The sequence below is a fragment of the Haliaeetus leucocephalus genome, unplaced genomic scaffold (genome assembly GCF_000737465.1).
Source record: "Haliaeetus leucocephalus isolate CR32 unplaced genomic scaffold, Haliaeetus_leucocephalus-4.0 Scaffold228, whole genome shotgun sequence".
Taxonomy (NCBI): Eukaryota; Metazoa; Chordata; class Aves; order Accipitriformes; family Accipitridae; genus Haliaeetus; species Haliaeetus leucocephalus.
In genome coordinates this window covers 12,224,356-12,245,756 of record NW_010972664.1, presented here as the reverse complement: position 1 = coordinate 12,245,756, position 21,401 = coordinate 12,224,356, and the positions used below count along the sequence as shown (strand labels likewise).

Genomic DNA, 21,401 nt, shown 5'->3' with positions numbered 1-21,401 from the left:
GAGGGTTTTCCAGACAGTCATGCTGTAAAACCTGAGATAATCAGTCATAAAAGACAACGTAGTAGAGCGTGTTTATATTTCAAAGAGAACAGCTTTTTGGGTTTGGGTTTTGTTTTTTTTGTGGTGAGGGATGGAAGATATGGGGTTGTTTCAGTAATCAGTAATGCTAAAAATTGTTCTGGTTTTATATTTGGATGTAATGACTACATTTCTACACACACACAATTTCTTTTCTTGCCAGACAATACTTCCTTCAAGTCCTGATTCATGAAAAAGAGAATTTGTGTACTGTTTTTCTGACCATGTTAAAGTTTTTGAAAAAAGATGATGCTTTGTGTGTTGCACCTAATTTGAACATGAAGGAACTTCCTCTTGCTTGAGTTCATCTTCTGTTCAGGATCTCACTCGATATTTTTTTTTTTTTCCCTTGTTAGAGCTACCTGGTGGAAATGTTGAGTATCAGGAGACTGCCTCCTTCCAATGATTTGAGATTCTGAAAAATGCCATAAATAGTTTTTTAGATCTCTGAGAAGAAGGAATATGTTAAAAAAAAAATAAAAAATCCACACATCAGCTCTTTGTACATAAGGGCCTGTCCTGTTTTGGTTTTGTGTTCTTTTTGTCCTTCTGTGTGGATCTAGTCATGGGTCTATCCAAACAGGGTATTTATATATGCAGCCTGAGCTTCCAAAGAACAGTTTTGTCTGACCTTGTGTACCGTGAGTTGGACAAAGGTTAGAGATCCAGGTCTGCGCAGGTCTTTCTATTTTTGGGGGTGGGGGAAGGTGTGAATAAAAAAACCCAACTAAACAAGCACCCATGGATAGCAAAACTGCGTTCTTTGGGTTTTCAGTGCTAAGGAAAAGCTCAGATTGAGTGCTGGTAGGTAAATAGAAAGGGAGACGTAGTCCCTCCGTGCACAAGGGACACTCTTTTCATACTGTGTTTTTGAAGCAAGGTAGGCGGAAGAAAAATGTAGGACCACTTAGAGAACTTCATCAGAAACATAAGCCTCCTTTTTAGAGGATTAGACTGCTCTATGGCCCAGATATGAAGTGGAGAGCATCTTTGCACCAGCACTGCCCCTGTATCTATCCTGGTGGCACAGAGCAGTTTTAGGGTATTGCATTTGATAGCTGCTATTAACTTCTGGACTTCTTTTTAGTAAAATCTATGCAGACATTGTAATCTGACTTAGTATCTGTCCTTGGTCTCCTGTATTTACTTCCACTTTTTTTTCTTTTCTTTTCCATATAAATTATTCTATGAGTTTTACTTGTGCCTAGTTTGCTTTTTAAGTGACAGAGGCTCCTCTGGAAGTTTGCATTTTGAGCCGCTGCTACGGCCTGTGTATGAAACAAAATGATCTGCTGTCATTGCCCAAAGAAATAAACAGACAATTAAAAAAAAAATGGTACAAATAGCGAAAATAAGCATTGCAGTTTTTTTTTTTTTTAATTATTTATATGTCTGAGTTTTAATTTGTTCCCATGCACCAAACAGAAAAGACATGTATGTACTTGTGTAGGATTTGGTGTTTCTCCTTGTCTCTTTTGATTTGCCTTTCACGGCTGGGTTCACCCAAACTAGCTGAAGACTGGTGCCACTTCTGTTTTGCCAGCCTGTTCCTCTGCGACCTGAGGAGCGGGAGGAACCGGAGTTCCCGTTGCTGGCACTGGGGACTGGTGGGCTGTGGGAGCAGGTGGGATGGCACTAGGTTGCAGGCTGGTGGGTCACAATCTGCTTCTGCTTCCTCTCCAGCCCAGCTGACCAGAGACTGCATCTTGGCATAGGGATGTTTATACAAGCTTTACGCAAGTAGAAGTCAGGGTTAGCTATTGCTGAAGCTAGCCCAGGAGCCTTATAAACAAGGAAAAAATTTATCACTGTGAGCCAAGGATATTCAGTGAGATTCAGTTGGCTATTGAATTTTATTTATTTTTTTTAAAGAGGAAATCTCACTCTGAGATAAAAGCCCAACTTTGGTAGTTGCTGGAACTGAAAGGCAATCTTTCTCTTCAGTCCAGGGGGAGGTCGGGGGTGGAACAGCACAGACGACATAGTCGGGTAGATATTAAGGCCATCTGTTTTTCTAGATCATAGAATCGTTTAGGCTGGAAAAGACCTTTAAGATCATCAAGTCCAACCGTTAACCTAGCACTGCCAAGTCCACCACTAAACCACGTCCCTGAACACCACATCTACATATCTTTTAAATACCTCCAGGGATGGTGACTCAACCACTTCCCTGGGCAGCCTGTTCCAATGCTGGACAACCCTTCCGGTGAAGAAATTTTTCCTAATATCCAATCTAAACCTCCCGTGCCGTAACTTGAGGTCATTTCGTTTTGTCCTGTCTCCAGCCACCTGGCAGAAGAGACCAGCACCCACCTCACTACAACCCCCCTTCAGGCAATTGTAGAGAGCGATAAGGTCTCCCCTCAGCCTCCTCTTCTCCAGGCTAAACAGCCCCAGCTCCCTCAGCCGCTCCTCATCAGACTTGTGCTCCAGGCCCCTCACCAACTTGGTTGCCCTTCTCTGGACACACTCCAGCACCCCAATGTCTTTCCTGCAGTGAGGGGCCCAAAACTGAACACAGGACTCGAGGTGCGGCCTCACCAGTGCCCAGTACAGGGGGACAACCACCTCCCTGCTCCTGCTGGCCACACTATTTCTGATACAGGCCAGGATGCCGTTGGCCTTCTTGGCCACCTGGGCACACTGCTGGCTCATATTCAGCCGGCTGTCAACCAGCACCCCCAGGTCTTTCTCTGCTGGGCAGCTTTCCAGCCACTCTTCCCCAAGCCTGTAGCGCTCCATGGGGTTGCCGTGACCCAAGTGCAGGACCCGGCACTTGGCCTTGTTGAACCCCATACAGTTGGCCTCAGCCCGTGGATCCGGCCTGTCCAGATCCCTCTGTAGAGCCTTCCTACCTTCGAGCAGATCCACACTCCCGCCCAACTTGGTGTCCCCATAGACTTGTGTGTGTCTAAGTGGTGTAGCAGGTCACTAATCATTTCCCCTTGGATTGTGGGGGCTTCATTCTGCTCCCTGTCTCTGTCTTCCAGCTCAGGGGGCTGGGTACCTTGAGAACAACTGGTCGTACTATTAAAGACTGAGGCGAAGGCGGCATTCAGTACCTCAGCTTTTTCCTCATCCTTTGTCACTGTGTTTCCCCCTCCATCCAATAAAGGATGGAGATTCTCCTTAGCCTTCCTTTTGTTGCTAATGTATTTATAGAAACATTTTTCATGTCTTTTACGGCAGTAGCCAGATTAAGCTCTAGTTGGGCTTTGGCCCTTCTAATTTTCTTCTTGCATAACCTTACAACATCCTCGTAGTCCTCCTGAGTTGCCTGCCCCTTCTTGGTACCTGCTCATTTGAATAGCACTGAACTTGATTTTTTCTACAGCTAGATTTTAGGCAGTACAATGTATTTCCTCTAGATGGTGGTAGGTGCTTAAAAATTACATGTGTAGTATCTGCGTGGTACCTTGCATAGTCCAGCTGTCTGTATGGATGTTGTACGATGCTTGTTAATGAAGTTTTACTAGATGCAGGAATTGTTCTGGGAGAGATTTCAGCTTATATGACCGATGCCTGAACGATCAATAATAAATTTCAAGGAGCTTATTCCATTGTCCACTTTTTCACAGTCAGAGAAGTATTGAATTTCATTAAGTTTATTCAGCAGGTAGGAAATAATACAGAATATCTCTGTGCCTGGTTTGCACTGATGCATTACAATTTAGTAAGATGTGTTCATGCGAGAGGAAAATGAAATGAAAATATTTTGGAATTTTCAAGGTGATACTGCTTTAAAATTATGGTTAATAGAGCTTATGTAAATCTTCCATACAGCTTGGAAAAACTTCATATGCATGTTTTATAAATTTATATTGGCACTCTGTCTTTTTATAGACCCTTTAAACATAAAGTACCCAAGCTGTATGTAAAAGTGTAAGTGACTTACCTCTTACAGAAACCCCAGCCAAGTAGACAAAGGCTGGATCAAGGTAATTTTTCCCACCACTAGCATTTGACAGTCTCTGTAGTGTTACAGAATAGCTACTTAACATCAATTTAGTATGGTATAGGAACAAGTGCCCTATAATAGGATAACCCCCCCCCCCCAACATAACTAATACTGACAACTCAGTAAATTTTCAGGAACATTCAGTTTTAATTGTGTTTCAAAACGTTTCTGTGAGATCTTTAATAATCCAAAGTGTGGGTTACATATACTTAATTTTTGCAGCTATATGTTTTATGCAAATGAACATTATGTGCCAGGAAGAAATCAATTTCAGGAGAACTGTTCTCATTTACAGAACTTAAGTACTGCACTGGAGCTCTAGTCTTCAGGCTCCTGCCCTCAGCATGATTTGAAAAGGAGCCTCTGCATAGGTACTGTAGGGGCAAAAGGGCACTGGTCTGAACAACGCTGTTATTTTGGAAGCTGATGGCATTTCCTCAGGAGCCGAATACGTGCCTGCAGATAGAGGAGCTAATTCTGCAGAAAGTCGTCTGCTCAGTTTCTCTCTGGAGGCTGGCTCTACTGCATGCCACTGATCTCTTGTGCTTTTACCAGTCTGGTTCTTCTGTGCCTGTACTGGGAAGATAAGGACGAGGCATGCCAACCTGGTCCCTGCAGCTGGCCCTCTGCTCTGAGCTGAGGTGGTCTCTGCAGCACTTCTCCGTGCAGGTGCCTCTGCTGTGGAAGGCTGCCTGCAAGAGACAGACGTGAAATATGGGCACTTTTTCTGAATTCTGTGCTGTTAGTGGTAACCTCAGAGCCAGAAGATTGAACTATAGCAAAACAAGGACTGAAAATGAGGAAATAAATGAGGCTGGAGTGAGAAACTGGTGCAAACTGGAGGGAAGGGGAAGAACAGTTGGCGAGCTGTTCTCAGACCCAGTTAAAGTTTAACTTTGAAATAAGTTTCTCGGTATCTGACAGACGTGAAATCACCACCTCCTTAGAAATGCAGAGGAAAGAGAAGACTTTCTCCTGCCTCTTGTCCATGGGGTACTGAATGTATTTGTAAGACAGAAAGTTTGGGGAGTTTCTGCTGCTCTCTTGCCTGGTATGTCTGCCTTTTTACCCCCCATCCTTTTCGACTAGCTGCTGCTCCAAGCTTTTGCTGTGAAGGTGGTTGTTTGCCTGCCTGTGAGGTTTTAAAAAGCAACAGTGGAAAAGTGCTGTTCTTTGGTAGCTGAAAAGAGCAACAGCTTCTTCTTCAGGCAAAGGGAGCCCTGGCTGCACGGACTAGCCATAATTCTCATTAGCGTTGGTCACAAAGGATAGACTGCATATGTATTTTTAATGAAATCTGGGGTTATCCAGTTGCTAATGGCACTTATCTAAAAAGCTTCCTGCTTGCAACATCTGATTAACCAAGTCTTGCCTTGATATCTAAATATAGCATCACCTCTACGCAGTTGTAAAATTCATATACGTGACAAGCAGCAGATGAACAAATCCAGGAATCACTGACATGGCTGCTGTTAAAAAAGTGGGAGGTATTTATCTCTGCTATTTTGGAATATTTTTGTTTACAGTGTGCCAGGCCTGCCTCTTAATGTCATTGTTAATCAATAACAGAGGAGGGTGGTTCTCCTGTTTTTCCACCCTTCTCCTTCAGCACCTAAATTTGCAGCCATCCATAGGTGATGTGCAGCTTTGTCAAAGCCAGGAGTGGTGAAACTGCTCAGGCAGAAAGTGCACGAGACCTGTGTACCCCTTCTTGTAGCAGGTAAGAGATCCACAGAAAATACATGGAGATGTTTTAGTCTGTTAGAAAGAACATTTTATGGGGAAATACACTGAAAGGCTTACAAGGCTTGATTCAACACCCCTCCCTTCTGCCAGAGCCAATTTTAAACCAATTTCCTTCTTTTGGCATACCTTTTTTTTCCTCTGCTGTGTTCAGTGTCACAAATAACTTGTGTGGTATTTCTTGCAAAATTATTGACTGGATTTTCCATGTGCTACTGCTTTTGCACTTTTTATCACAGGGGTGCTTTCCTAGCTTGCTGCTTGACTCAGAAATTTGTGCTGGAAACAGTTAAATGCAGGTGTGCTGGAGCTGGAATGAGTTGGCCAAGATGAAATGATGAGAATAGGGTGTATAAAATAACCACAGAGCTTCCTGTCCGTAAGCCTCTCAGCACATGTCAAAATAGAAGTGAGAGGTATCAGTATTTCTGTAGTGTGTCTGAAAGTTCATCAGGAATTTTTTGAAGACTGGCAGAGGTTTTCCTGCAATTTTTAAGCTTTCCTGAGCATCTGAGACTTGGGGGGAAAAAAGAATCCTTGTTTTTTCCTGACTGCTCAGCAAAGGGCAGGTTTGCAGTGAGAGCCCCTTCCCTGAGCGCTTAGGCTAGGATGAACAGCAGCTGCGCTTTGAAATTTGCCATTTCCTATTATTATTGAAGGGATGGAGTTTGGCACGGGGCAACCCGATATACCCTGTTGTTGCAGGGAAAGATGGGACTTTGTGTCCTGATGTCGTGTTTCCCATCTATAACCATTACGACGACTGTATGAAGGGCCAGGCCCTGTGCCGTCACAACGGGGAGAGCTGCATAATTACCAGCAATCCCAGCCAGCACTTGCACAGTGCTTTAGGAATTGGGTTGTGTGGCCAAAAGACTTAGTAAGAGGGAGGATAGCGGCATTGGAGGGGTAAGGGAAGAGGCTTAGGGTCTGGCAGTGGTTGCCTGGAGGGAACGAGGCTTTGGGGAGTTATAATTATGTCGATCATTTGGGGTTGAAGGATGTCTGCACAATCTGCTGGACCCATTTCGTGGAAAATAGAAGCTTTCAGTTGCTGCCCCACAGCTGCCCCAGGCTTCATTATTTCAACAGCTCGTCTCTGCCAGTGCTGTTACAGGAGGCTTCAGAGGAAAGCTGCAGTGCGAACCTGGGAATAAGCTACCTGAAGGCAAAATTTCTGTCTCGTGGCGCGCTCTCGGTTGGGTAGTGCTTGGAAACGGATGGGTTCAGATGGGTTCTCCAGCTCAGAAATGCAGCTCTTAACTGCGGGTGATGTGGGGTGATGTAAACGTGTAGTGCGTACAACCGGGTAATCTCCTGGTAGCTGCACAAAGAGCTGTGTGCTTGTAAACCAGTGTTAAATTTTCATAAAACTCCAATGGCTTGCTCTAGGGAAAGGGCAGGCAATGCATTGCCCGAACTGTTTTGCCTGATCCTTGTTATCACTTGCTGTCGGGCATAGGGAGTGTTAGGACTGTCAGAAATAGCTGCTTTGCAAATGTAATGCCAGATAGAGCTTGGAAGGCGAATATGTCTGGAGTGGTTCCTGAGGAAGGAGGCTGAGGATTTGGGTTTTTTGGCTTTCTTTTTAAATACTATTAAAAATAAGAAGGATTTCCTAGAAATCAGAAATGAGATCATTAGTGCAGGTATTAATGCCAAGCATGGAACTCTCACAATGGTCTTTTTTTTCCAGCAGAATTTTCAATAGGCTTATGGTAAGCAATTTTTTATTTACATTATTTTTCTTCTTTAGCAAAAGAAACACAAACTTCCATAAAAGCATTACCTCTTAAAAATGAAGAGGTGAAAAAAATGTCACCTGAAATGGAGGTTGCAGGACCATATACATATACAGCTATGCATACAGTAAAATAAAACAAATGTAGCTTTCTGATACTTTTTATAAAGTATCAGAAAGATCTAGAAATCCTTCGGGAATTAAATGTTTATAGCAACTTGAAGCACATCAGGTCAAACTGGCACAGTTTTTCAGATTCTTGAGTTTGAAATATCGGTATGAATCCATAGGAAATTTGAGTTAACTGGTAAATAAAGATTCCCCTCACTTCTGGACATTTAACATCTGTTGTATTTTAGATGTGATGCCTCATTTTTCTCTTAATGCTCCTAAAAATGTTTCTTTCAAAATGTGGACTAATTCTCTCCCAAAAAAGGGAATAAAAGTTAACAAAACAGAAAATCCAAAAAAGTCAGTAATGAGTGAGTTCATGGAAAATCTGTGCGATATTTTGCAGCTTGGTAGGAGTATAGTGTAAGTGTAAAGTGGAACAACTGGTGATTTATACAGTGAGCTCACTGGACATGTGTACATAGAAATGGGGTATGGTTACAACAACCTGAATAAACAATATTAATATTAACATTTTCTACATTGGAAAGATAAACAGGACATCTTATTTAAGTAGGTATTCATTTCTGTGAAATGTACTTTTAATTTTTTAAGTTATTCTTCCATGTTAACTTTGATTCTTCATCTTGCACTGTAATTTATTTATGTGTATCTCTTTATTGTTTCAAAGTGCTAGAGACATACATGGAACTGGAGGACTTTAATCCTTCACTCTAAAGAAACCCAAAACAAAACCCCCTCAAAAATCCAGCAAGCTTTTTAACTTCATCTTTACTTTAGTTCACATGTGACGCTTAGTGCTATTATCTTTTTTAAAACTAGGAACGACAGCGGCTGGAGACAATCCTCAATCTGTGTGCAGAATACTCCAAATCTGACAGCGACCCCGCTGCAGCTACAACAGTTGCTGATGTTCAAAAAATTAACAAAGAACTCGAAAAACTTCAGCTCTCCGATGAGGATTCGGTGTTCGAAGACTCCCAGATGAATCTGGAAACGAGGTTCAGAGGCCACTTGAAATCATCTGCAAGCGATTCGGATTTCTCGGAGCTGAGCAGCCACAGTCGCAGCACTGCTGCTTTCCTCTCCTCTAGAGGGTTGAGAGCCGACGAACACTTCAGTGAAAGCGCAAAGCCTCCACATTTCGCTGCTCCCCCCTTCCTGAAGGATGCCACCGAATCATCCTACCTAAGCATCACACCAAAGGTAATGCTCTGTAAGAGGAAAGAGTACCACCCAGGTTCGACTGCCCGAAATCCTCCTCGAGGAGTCAGCTGTCCTGGCAGGGGCCACAGTTAGGATGGCTTAGGTGTGAGAATTGATCTCAGAGCTCATACCACTTAGCAGCCAGCAAATGATTATTTCATTTTCTGTGGAAGCTAGTGGCACTGGAAGGTTTTTTTTTTCAGAGGTAGGTACAGTTCGGGAAGCGTTTTAAGATTTTTCTGAGGGAGAAGGATTTGCTTGAACAATTATAGCTCCTCAAATAAGGAAGGCTTCAGGAACCCTGCTTAGCACGGTGCTGGGGTGTAGGAGGGAAGGGAAGCTCTGCCATCTTCTCCCAGCCTGAGGCTCCCGTCTTCTGTAAGAGGAGGGTGTTATCTCATGAGCAAACGAGAACAGTCGCCTGGGAGGTGAAGAGGAGTTGCCTGAGCCGAATTTACTGTCCTGTTTCCTTTCCCGGGGTTGGACCCAAGCCACTTGTCAAATCAGCCGCTGCCTCCCGTGGGGCAGGCGGCGGCAGCCAGCCTCCCGCCTCTCTAACCCAGCTCCTCTCTTTAATAAGCTGCGGCTCCTTTCCTGCGTACCTCGGGCTGCTGTTTTGTTACTGCAGGGAAATTGTCCTTTGAAAAATGAGCTTCGAGTAACAATTTCCTTCAGCTAGGGCAGCAGCAGCCTCCTTTGGGCTGGGGCAGGGGACTTTCGTCATCTTGGGTCAGTGCCTGGGCTCTGGCGTGCCAGACCAGCCGTGCAGCAAATCCTGGTGACAGGCAGTGTGTGAAATAACTATATTCAGGAGTTAGAATCAGGAGCATAATAAGACCAAGCAAAGCCGCAAAAGCAGGTTTCTGTTTAACAAACTCACACCTTCAAAACACTTCGTGTCTCTCCTTTTTACTGTTATTTACACATTGTATGAGCTTCAGCATGATTGTATGCCTAACGTGAATTGTATTTAACCTCTGCTTAACTTTCTTACGAATTTGTAGTCAACAGAAGTGTGTATGTGTAGAAGCAGAGAGAGGTGTGATAGGAAAACGTTTTATCTTATAAAGGGGATCTCTCTGGAAATCCGTCCGCTGAGCCTTTCGGTGTGAAATTATGCTGAACAGAAACGTGCTATTAGGGCTTTACTTGGTCTTTCCATGTTGAAAAGGTAGTAAGACATTCCACTTACAAGTTACTGTGGTCTTGCATTTCTTTCCCATTTGTAGCTTTCTTCGTGCAAGTCAGCGATGCTATTTTAAATCCTTATTAGGAAGTTGAAATCGAAGATGTTATGTCAGCATTATCCGAACAGGATACCGGACAAAAAGAGGCTTTCCTGCTAGGATTACTAATGCTAATCAAGGAATACCATTCATTCATTCATTGTAAAGGGTGTTCTGCTAAGCCCTGAGAAAAGCAATAACAAGTAACTGTGTTAATGAAACACAGCTCATTGTTTTAAAATATCGAGATCAGATTTGTTCAGGATAAAATGCCAGCTCTCAGAATAGCCATTCAGTAGCTGAGCTGAGCCTCTTTTGAGCAAGGCTGTGTGGTCCAGCGGTTAACACGAAGCCCTGCACACAACCCGCTTCTAATTCCGCTTGGGGACAATGAGCGAGCAGCCTTACCAGAGTAATTGGATCGAAAGCCCCTGGGGTCAGATGAACACGAAGAACACATTTGAAACTCAGTACTCTTTGATCTAGCCTTTGCTGGTATATGATCACAGGTATTTTCTTAATAATGTTGTTTACTTCTTGGCACAGTTATCTAGTAAGTAAATGGCAATGAAAAGAGCAACGTTAGGGGTACTACTTCCTCAGTGCTAACCGGGGAGACAGAACCAACTTTTGTCCTTATTTTACAGAAGCTGCCCATCTTAATGGCTAGTTACGAAAATGTCCTATCCTACCTCCTGGCTTTTATTATATGAACAGCTGAAATTTACATAAAAAGTGTCTTCATCTATCTGTGTTATTTTTATAAGGGAAAAATTGGATTTTTACGACCTAAATAGCCCAGCATGTAAAGTATTCTCAAAAGTTAGGTTTTAATAATTCCTGTAGAATGAATAGTATTTACTGTTAAGTATAGTATTTACTTCCAATGCCTGGAAGTAAAGCATCATGTTTGTTTCTCTTGTGCACCTTCTAAATATAGAAATAGCAATATAGTAGATATGAAATAGGTAATGGGTTCAGAACAAGCAGTACCGTACTTGTCTAAAACGAACACAATATGAAAGGGGAAGGAAAGACAGTGTTTAACTCTTTTTCTAATGAACCTCTTGTAACGTGCAACTGCAGATACCAGAATGCACAAGTGATGAGCAAAGAGGGCAGGAGCTTGGTCGACTGGAGGAGGAGCGCATAGTAATACTGAATAACTTGGAAGAACTTGAGCAGAAGATCAAAGATTTAAATGACCAGATGGATGAATCCTCGAGAGAGGTATGAAATATGTTTTGGTTTTAAATGTCTTGCTTGTTAGGTATGTCTACATAGCATAAGTCTGATGGGTTCAGCAAGTACACAGGGAACTCATGGATGTACGTAGCCTTCATAGTCTGTGCTTTTTCACCAGCATTAGGCACAGAATCACGGACCTGGCAGTGTCCTACTATGAAGGTTATTTTTCCCCAGCTGGGAGATGGATGTGATGCTCGGATTAGCCTTTCCCAGCTGTAACCATTATACTCCTCAGTGGAATTAGAACAATCTTGCTTGTTTAAGGATCACTCAATTGATCTAAATACCTTGTGTAACTTTGGAGTTTTATGGTGGTATCTCCTGTGACCGTTTAAAGAGAAAGGAAGTGAGACAACTTCCTTTCAAACCTGCTTGGCTTTACGGTGGCAAGGGTATGTTGGCACCCGTTTGCCTTCTGGAATCTCACAGTTGCAGACTAAGCTGGCCAGGCATTTGGGTTGTGCTTGCTCCAATTATCAGTGACAGGAAAGAAACAGCTGTTCCAGGAGGGTTTCCTACGGAGCCTGGGCACAGAGAGTCGGTACAGTATCATAACAGGAGGAAGCACAGAGAAGAGATAGAAAAGGAAAAGTTTTGGAAAAAAAGAATCTTCAAACTAAAGTTGGTTTGGACTTTATTTTGCAGTATTTTATGTTGCAGTTTTACTTTTTCTCAGATTTCTGATCTCTTTTTAACTTACTTTTGTGGCAGTAAAACTTACTTGTTTTTTTTTTCTTCTTCCTATTTTTAAAACGTTTCTTTCTTGTGAATAATCACCAACTCACTCCCTTCCCCCCAGAAAATAATGTGTATCAAGATTTCTTCTTAATCTGGACTGCTTCTGAAAAATGTTTTGTGTTCCTAGTTGGATATGGAATGTGCCCTTTTGGATGGGGAACAGAAATCTGAAACAACAGAGCTGCTGAAAGAGAAGGAAATATTGGATCATCTGAACAGAAAAATAGCTGAGCTGGAGAGAAATGTTATTGGTGAAAAGACAAAGGTAACTGAGTTATCTTAGCTAGCTGTATGCTCTGTTCCCCTTGATCTTCAAAATACATTTATGTGATTAACATATTGATGCAGAGTTTTTTATGAAGTACTGTCTAGCAGTAAATTTACTTGATAAATATGGAAGAAAAAAATAGTTGTCTCACCATCATCTCCCTGTAACAATCTTGTTTCCCAAGGTATACTTGACAAGCAAAATATAGTACACTTAAATAAATAGACCTGACCTACTGTGAAGATATTTTTGATTAATAAAAAACCCTTGGACTTGAGTTACCTGTTGTTTAAAAGAACAGTATTAATTGAACTGTTCCACTATCTTCCATTGTAGGTTATATATTTTGAATTAAAAAAGAAATCCTTTCTCAGCAAAGGAACAGAATGAAAGAAGGCTGTGGTTTCAGAAGATGGCTCTATCTATTATTATACAGAATGGTATACATAAGACATCTGTCAAGTACATAATTTTAAAGCAATTATTTTGGTTTGTTTTGTTTGCTGACTGACTGACAGTTTTAGTACTGTGGAACATTCTCTCTGTGATGAAGTCCGAGGAATTATTTAGTTCTCCTATACAGTCAGAGACTTAATTCCTCTCAAATACACAGCAAATGTATATATGCGTATATTTGCAAAATAGGATAGCACTGCAATAGGATTTTCAGTACAGAAATGGAAAGGGCCTGCAAGATGAAGCTGTCCCCCTCAAACCAGGGAGTGCTGGTTCCCTGCGGCAGGCTCTGCTGGCCTCTCCGCGGGGGCAGTTCCCTTCTCCACGGGGCATGTGCCACGGCCAATAATATCTCAAGGTCAGGAGGTTTTTCCAGGGCTTTCAGCCAGCAATGTTTCCTTTTTAAATTTCATCCTCTACCTCATAATTTAAACCTGTCACTTGTGGAAATACTCTAGCTAGTCTCTCCCCTTCTTTTTTTAAGCTTTCCAGAAATATCTGGACGTCTTGTGCATTATTTGCTTTTGCTTAGACAAGGTGCACATTTTTAGCTCTTTCACAGTTCCCGTTTCATTCACGCCTTGCAGCTTGCATTGTTTTATTCTGAGCTTTTTGTCTTCGGTTTCTGCCTACCCTGTCATGAGCCTGAATGCTGGTTTGTGGCTGTACTCACCAAGCCTGTGTCTGAGGAGGAGGATGGTGCTCCCACCTCTCTGCCCTGCGGAGTGACTGTGCACGTCCAGTTTAAGCTTGAACTTCCGTGGACTTTCCAGCTTGCACTTTTCCCTGTTCTTGTGTACCCCTCAGCAATCCTTCAGCTTTCAGTGTTGCCTGTGGTCACGTTTTAAGTTGCCCATGGAACGTGTTTCGTACGTGCTTTTTGGTATAAAGATGAGTTTAAAGTTGGTAACAGCAGATAGGGTGGTGCAAGCAGATACCCTCCAAAAGGATAGAAGTTTTGGGTGGTAGGTGGTAATAAATAACACATCCAGAAATTCAAGAGATCTTTTGTATTTGTTGTCTAGTTGCCTCAAAGTTCAATAAAACTAATGGCAATTATTCTAATACCTGTAGGTTGTTTAAATTTCCTTGCAATCATATGATGGAACATTAGTGTGTAGCACTCAGAAAATTAAAATGCCAGGTGTAGTTTAAATTTTCAGTTGAACTGAAACATGGAGAGCAGCCTAGAAAAAGCACTTTTGTAATTTAAAAGGCAAGTTCACTCAAAACATTTTTTTCAGTATGAAGCACGTCACTAGTCAGATCAGTTATGATTTTTTACTTGTCTTTTCTTTTGAGTTCCTTTTTTTTTTAAACAAACAAACAAAAAACCCAGCTGTGAGTGCATGCTCTAGATTTAAAGCCATGGCTCAGTTAATACCAAAATTATCTTTGCAGAAATAAACTCTAAGAGAGCCCATAGGTTTTGTTCTGGAAGATGTCTGACAGCATTGCATAGAAGTGAAAGTTTAAAAAAGAAATGGGAGACAAGCTTCTGCAAACGGGCAAAATATAAAGCGACAGCTGAAGTGTTCTGGAGAAAGTAGTGTCAGCCAGCAAAACAGATGGCACACATCATGTCAACAAATAAAAGTTCTGGCTGATTTGAAAGAACAAGCATTTTTTTAAAGCGTGATTTGTGTGTCTGTACATTTAAGGTTGCAGCCCTGCAGATCTGATGCATGATAGGCAACATCATGGCTCTGTAGCAGTACAGGGTCAACCCCCCAGAAAAGGGGTGCTCGGGTGGAGGTAGTAGGTGGTCCTTTTTGCTGAAATAATTTGAAACTTATGACCTCATCAACAGAGTTAAGGCTCAGGTTTTGGCTAGTGATTGCCACCCTGCTGATGGTACTTTTTGTGTTGTTTCTTGCAAGAAAAAGTGTCCCAGTGTCTGCACAATGGTAATGGTTTCTTCTAGTTGCCTGAATATTTCACCCCAAATCATACTGGTGGTCTTGGTTTTGGTGGGGCTTCCTGGCAAGAAGCTGTCGCGTCCCATTGCTCGGACAGTGGTTACGTTTCTGTCAGGGTAAGGGAGTGATATCTGAATACACCGCATGGTGTCGTCTTGAAGTGAGAAGAAGAGTTCATTTCACTCACGAAATGGTGGTGGGGCGTTAGTACTGTACATGATGGCACTTGTCTCTGGAGCGACTTGAGTGTCTCCTGGAATTTGCCACTGATCTCAGCACCTGTTTGACAGGAAACCCCTGCCCGGTTGTGTTTCATCCTTACCCATGCACCTGTTTGAAAAACTTGTGAAATTCTTAAAAAGAGAGATCATAAACTACAATCTAATTATTGGGCCATGTTATGTACTTGAAATAGACTGTAGGTAGAAGCTCTTGTACTACTTTCTACCCGATTCTTTGATTTTTTTTTTTAATTTGTTTTTAATGCCCTGTGCACAATTTGTTTGGATGAGGACACAAAGTTTTGCCAACTTTTGCATGATTTTAAAGCCACAGTTTCTAGCACTTGCGAGGCAGGAGAATCGACTGGAAATCATACTTGAAGGCAGATGGCAGGACAGTTGTGAGTTCGGTTTTGGGCTGTGCCACTGTGCTCTTTGCTGTGGTACAATGTCTCTGTGTCCCAGCACCTTGCTTGTAAATCAGGAACGGATTTTGCAGGCGGGTTTGTACATTATATGGTAGGCTGCATTCTGATCTCGTTCGAGTCCTGTGCTCAGCCCTACCTGAACACGTGTCAGGCAGGACTAATGGTGAGGAAGAACGAGTGAATCGGTGGGGAAGATAACGTAGCGCACACCCTGTGGTGAGTTCGAAGTGCTTCCCTTGCTTTTGTGAGTATGCCAGCACACACATTGTAAGGAACGAAGCAATTAGTGTTCATTTACTTAAGTTTTGGAAATAAGAGCTACGAGCGGTTGCCGTTTTGAAAAGGAGATGACAGAGCCTTTCAGTGTCGTTGCAGGACTCGGCACAGTTCTGGCTGTGGGGCATCTCTGCCAGGTACAAGTGCTGACAGGACTCAGTTGTCCTGGCTGGGGTAGCTACTTCCAGAGCTGTTTGGCATGGCCTGTGCTTTCAGCTATGCTGGAAATCGTGCTAGTGTATGGAGGAAGGTCCGGCTTTGCCTCCATGACCATGCTTCTTGAGCACAGCCTACAACTGTCTCATTCTTTCTTTCTTTTGTTTTTTAACTACCATGTGCTACATATTTGGTTTTATCCACAGAAAAAGATGACCAACTGCATATTTGAATAGCAGCATTTAAGCTATTAATTGCAAGTTCCAGTTATGCAGGGACAGCCCTGATAAGTTGCTAGTAACACAATTTGACAGATGTAGCTTGAAGCTTTCCAGGAAAGAGCTTTGCTGCAGGTATCGACAAAATTACTTTGAGTACAGCCTGCTCTGGAGAGAGCTGCGCTGGGCAGTGCCCAGACACAAGCAAGCAGGTGAGCCAGTCTCCCTTTTCCCTGACACCCAGGCCCGGCTCCCTGTAATTACTGCAGCACTTATTCGTGTTACTGTACTGTAGGTGTACAATAATGATGCTATTGTTTCAAGTGGAATAGCACCTCAGGTCCCTGGTGCTATTTACAATTATGACTTCCTCCCGATGACCCTTTGCTCACGAGACTTAGTTCAGGATTGACGCATGTCTACAAGGAAGCTGGAGAAAATTGTATTTGCCCAATTGGATGCAATCCAGATTTGCAATGTACTTTCTTTTCATACAGTGCTTCCTTAGTCTGTGTAGTTTTAAAACATGCAGTCCAGCATATGTGGAGAAAGATGCTTAATAATTAGCCATGCCTGATGTCTCCAAGTTAAAGCATGAGTTGAAAGTAACAACATAGCTGGGGAGAGAAAAAATGGATCAGCAAGCATGAATAAACAGGAATAACTGAAAATGAGTAATGAATTCAGCAGAAGTGCTGTAGGAGGTAATCATAGCTAAATGGGAGTTTTGGCAGAGAGTTTCAAAACAATTATTTATGCAAAAGTTTAGACTGCGTTTTAAGAGAGGGAGGTTATTCATTTTCTTCTGGAGGGCCTTTGCCTTATGCATGGTGGAAATACGTACTCTGGGACTCTTTTTATCAGACTGGGTTTCCTGTCCCTTTTCGAGAGCAGAAATCAGGAGCAGCTGGTAGCAGATAACTCATCTTTTTTTGGAATACATTTAATTTTGTCCGCATGCTTTTGTGGAAATATTTTTCAGTCATTAACAGAATATCCCAGACATGCCAAAACGTTTGAAGCTCGGCCTCTTTGCTGAATTAGTACTGCAAAGACTTGCAAGAACTGAGCCAAGGAAAGAGCAGCTGCCTGATGAGCCATATGAAGGGGGACACCAGCAATCAAAGTTAAATATACTGGTGGTCTCTACTCAGTCCTTTCTCTTCTGGATTCAAAATTCCTGCTGTTGTTTTTCATCCTGATGAATCTGACAAATTTAAGCCTCACAGCGTAGCCTTTTAGATCTTTCCTGGTAAGATTCCAGTTCAGCAAGATGTAAGCAAGTGATTTAAATGGATGAGTTATCATGTCTATAACATTATTAACCTCTTTAAGATACACAAGATTAAGTATTCTGCAGAATACTTGCATCCACTAGATATATCCACATAAGGATATCCTGTAGAGAGAACGCTAGTGAGGAAAAAGATGATTATGAAGACTCAAGGAGAAAAATCTGTATTCACAAGCCTTCTTTTAGAACAGTCACAAGGGAAATAGCAGAATGGATTGTACCACTAAGGGAAATCCTCTTATCGTTGTCTAGATGTTGAAGACTATACAGAATTTTAATTTTCTCACTTTTTTCTTCTGCTTTGAATGATTACTTCTACATTCATGAAAGAGCAGTGCTCTAGAATCAGGGGTTTTCTTTTGCCTCCCCATCTGTTCACTAGAACAACAAATTGCAATGGTCGGAGAATGAGCTCAGAAATTCCAAAAATCTTGAGTTGTCTTAGGAGCAAGTTAATGTGTCCAACTATTGTGATTTTTTTTACTTACAGCAGAGGGATTGCTTACTCTGATTTAAAATGCTTTTTAACATTGGCTTGATACATGCATGTGAAACAAAACCATTGAGATCTCATACAGATGCCATCACTGTATAGTCTGTTATGATGCAAATAATAAATTATTTGCCACTCATACAGTAAAAAGAACTATTACGAAATACATTCTTCTGTCATATTATGCTCCTTTTCATATGCCTGGCATACTTTTTTTGTTTTCCTCTTAATGGCTTCTTTCATGAAACTCACAGGGATTTAGTGACAAATAACTAAATCATGATAAGTTTTATGCTTCTGTCCTGAAAGAGATCAAGGAATGCAGGAAAGAGTAGTCTGAAAAATATAGAAAAGGAGCATGTACAGTTTGTGCACAGGACTATCTGTTTCATTTCAACAGTATTTTTTTAATCAGAGTTGTATGCAGTCTGATTTGTATCAGCCATAGCATGGGAAATGCTTTCAATTTGCAAGAAATCTGGAAGAGCTGGTAGACCTCAGGTTTAATGCTTTCCCCAAATGTACCATTTGCCCCTTTCAGCAAGTAACCACTGAGGAGCAGCTAACATTTCCTAGCCTGCTTTCTGTTAGGGACTAGACTATTTTCTTACAAATTCATGGCAAGGGTTAGGCCAATTTCATCAGTGAGTTGTTAAAGTCAAATTTTTTTGCTCTTCCACTTATTCTCCAAATTGTTTTACTGAATGGACAAACTCTGTAGCATCACACCACTTCCAAGTGGAAAGGAATAATTTCTGTAGTCTGCTCTTTCTCCTCCACTTCTAGCTTTTGCAGTCCTTCTGTTTGCTGTAGATTATTTTGAAGAAGGGGAGGGATGTTCTTCTGGAGTGTAAAATAAAGTTTGGCTAGAGATGAAAGCATGAAGATGAGATGGATAAGCTTTTCAGAGCAAAGAACTGCATGTGCTTCTCCTTATTTTTCAGAAACCTGTGAGAGTTGTGAGACTAGCCGATTGCATACTGAGAGACAGGGCATGCATGTCTGAAGTTTGGTGTGGGTAATGAGAGGTTGCTACCTTAAAACAGGATGAGTTGCAGTGGGTTGGGCTGAGGGAGATCCTGGAGTACTTCAGACTTGAACATTTAAAGTATAAGAGCCTGTTGGATGGGAGGGCATTCAGTATTTTTTTTGCTTCGTTTATGGCTTGTAGGTTTCTTTGCAGTTTCTCTCTCTTTCTGAAAATAACACATAAGTTGGGTTTTTGTTGGGGGTTTTTTGGGGAATGGGGGTTGGAAAGTTGTAGAGTGAGCCCAATTCACCTAGCCATACAAGCCATTTCATAGTGACCTGGTAAAAATGATAGGTTTCTCACTTTGTTTTTTTTCCAATTTTTATCTGGATTTTTGAGAAGCTTTCTCTGTTTCATCCACATTTACTCTGACTCATTTCTGCAGAGTCTACCAGTTTAAGCAGGAAGGTTGATTCAGAAGGCACATACACATGCAGACACATGCCGCTCTACAGTTTTAGCCTGCCTGCCTACAGTGGCAGAATGTGATGAATGACAAATCAAAAAGTAGGATGACTTCTCTGCGGAAGGGGTGTGGGGACCTGCCGGGGATTTAAGTAGCAGTATTGATCAAGCACAGGGCATCCTTAACCACAGGAGACAGCACTGAGGCAATTGGTCTCTTTCTGTTTTTCCCGTTCTTCTAGGGGCTATGATTGTTTTTAATACTGTCCTTTTATCTCCTCTGTGTCCTCATAATCTGTGAGATGTGTTGGATATATATTCTTTTTTTCTTCTTTCTTTGCCCTAAAATCAATTCTACCAGATCTAAAGGTTGATTTCCCTTTGTGACCCATGTTGATCACTTCTGGTCTGTGTTCATACCATGGGTGCTCTGCTGACATCCTATGTCTGTGCTCTTGGGGGATGCTGTCACACATCAATTTTTTCTACTGCTATCCATCACAATATTCAGATATCTTCCAAAACTGATCCAAGCTGTGCCCCAGCATCATCAAAACCCAAGGCAGTCCTGCTCTGTATCTGGGCTGATCCCAAGTTCATTTAACATGTATCTAGAGGAAGACCATGGGGCAAGTTGGGCAGTAGGCTAAGACCAGATGTTATGCTTTACTGAGCTGTACTTCTTTTCTCTGGAAACAGGATGTTAAGAATTCAGCCAGCCTGCAATTAATGCGACTCCGGAGTCAACACCGGGGCTGGGAAGCAGTTGTCTGCAGAGAAATGTTTAACAAGTACAAGCTCATGCTGTTAAATGAGGATGAGCAGCTGGAGCCCATGGGTTCTGTTCGCAGCTCTGCTGCTGGCTGCTCTTGAGCAAACAGCTCACGGAGTCGGCCGCAGGCCTGCCTCGTCTGCATCTTGCACTTAGCTTGCAAAGTTATTAATCTTTTCCCTTCTAAAAGAACTTGCCTTGATCCATTTATAGAAGAGACTGTATGAAAAAATTCTGATGATTCATTTATTTATCAAATTCCTTTTTGTGACTTCAATGAACTTTACCAATGCACAGCCAGAGATGTCAGTGAACTTAACTACACAGCTGCAAAACATATAATGCCTCTCATTGCTGAAAGTGGTATTTCCTGTTAAGACTGCACATTTTGCAGGAGCCGGTTTGGTGGGATGTTAGCACTTCCTAGGCTATAAATAGACCAGATGAGTATCGCTTTCAATCTCAAAGGAATACATTTCTAATTTCTTGAGGGAAGTAACAGTATCTCTGGCAGGATTCTCAGGGAGTTTTATACTTGCTGATGATGTCTCCTCACACTTGAGAATGGACTTGCTCGTTGATGAATGAGTGTGCTTGTGGCAGCGCATAGACTTTTAGAGAGCTATGAATAGCTTCAGAGGCATGATGCTGCAGCTAAGGTCAGAGAAGTCCTTGCTGCTTTAGATTGCAGGGCAGGCAGAAAAGGGAAGCGAGAAACAACGTGGCAGACCGTAGGCTGAATGTTAAACGGACAGCAAGGTTTGCGAGGAGGGGAACTACCAGTTTATTCATAGATTTCTTTCTGTGTTGAAAGTAAGGATGATTCAGCAAATGGGGTTCCTTGGGGACAGAGGTCTAGAGGTGACCTCTCAAGAGCTGCATGCTTCTCCCTCATTGTGCAGCTCGCACGTGCTACATCCTCCGTATTTCTGAGCTCTTCTGCTGTTGTTATAAGACAGAAGCTGATGTAGGAAGTCCAGGTAATTGAGTATGGTGGCAGTTGTTGACTTTTACAAGCGTAGGAAAAAAACATAAGCTTTTGTGTTCAGCATTTTGTTTGGCTGGTGGTTTGAGCCGTGAAGCTGCACGTGTAAATGAAAATAACAGAGCTGGGAATTTGGTTGACATTGAGCTTGAATGAGAATGCTTCCTGTTGTTTTTAAATACTGGGAAAATGAAATCCCAGCCCCTGATCCCACTTAGATTTAGAGATAAAACCATAAAGAAAGCAGGCAGCTAATACATGTTCGTTTTTGTGCCTCCACCATGTGTGAGGATTTGAGAACCTTGTCAGGAACAACAAAGAGAAAGTTTTGGGGAAAGACCATCCCACAGTTTGAAATGGCAAGTGCTGTATACTAAAAGAAGTTCCTTCTCTATGGCCTGTGCCGTAAC

The 21,401-nt window shown here is 42.2% G+C and overlaps 1 protein-coding gene across 1 annotated transcript in view; it reads left to right on the top strand.

Moving 5' to 3' along the window:
* The window catches only part of PHLDB2 (pleckstrin homology-like domain, family B, member 2), a 134,673-nt gene that overhangs the window by 80,800 nt on the left and 32,472 nt on the right, over nt 1-21,401 (top strand). The window contains exons 4-6 of the mRNA XM_010567301.1: nt 8,475-8,858; nt 11,171-11,314; nt 12,198-12,335. Coding sequence (XP_010565603.1) covers nt 8,475-8,858; nt 11,171-11,314; nt 12,198-12,335 — 666 coding nt within the window. The remainder of the gene's footprint in view (nt 1-8,474; nt 8,859-11,170; nt 11,315-12,197; nt 12,336-21,401) is intronic.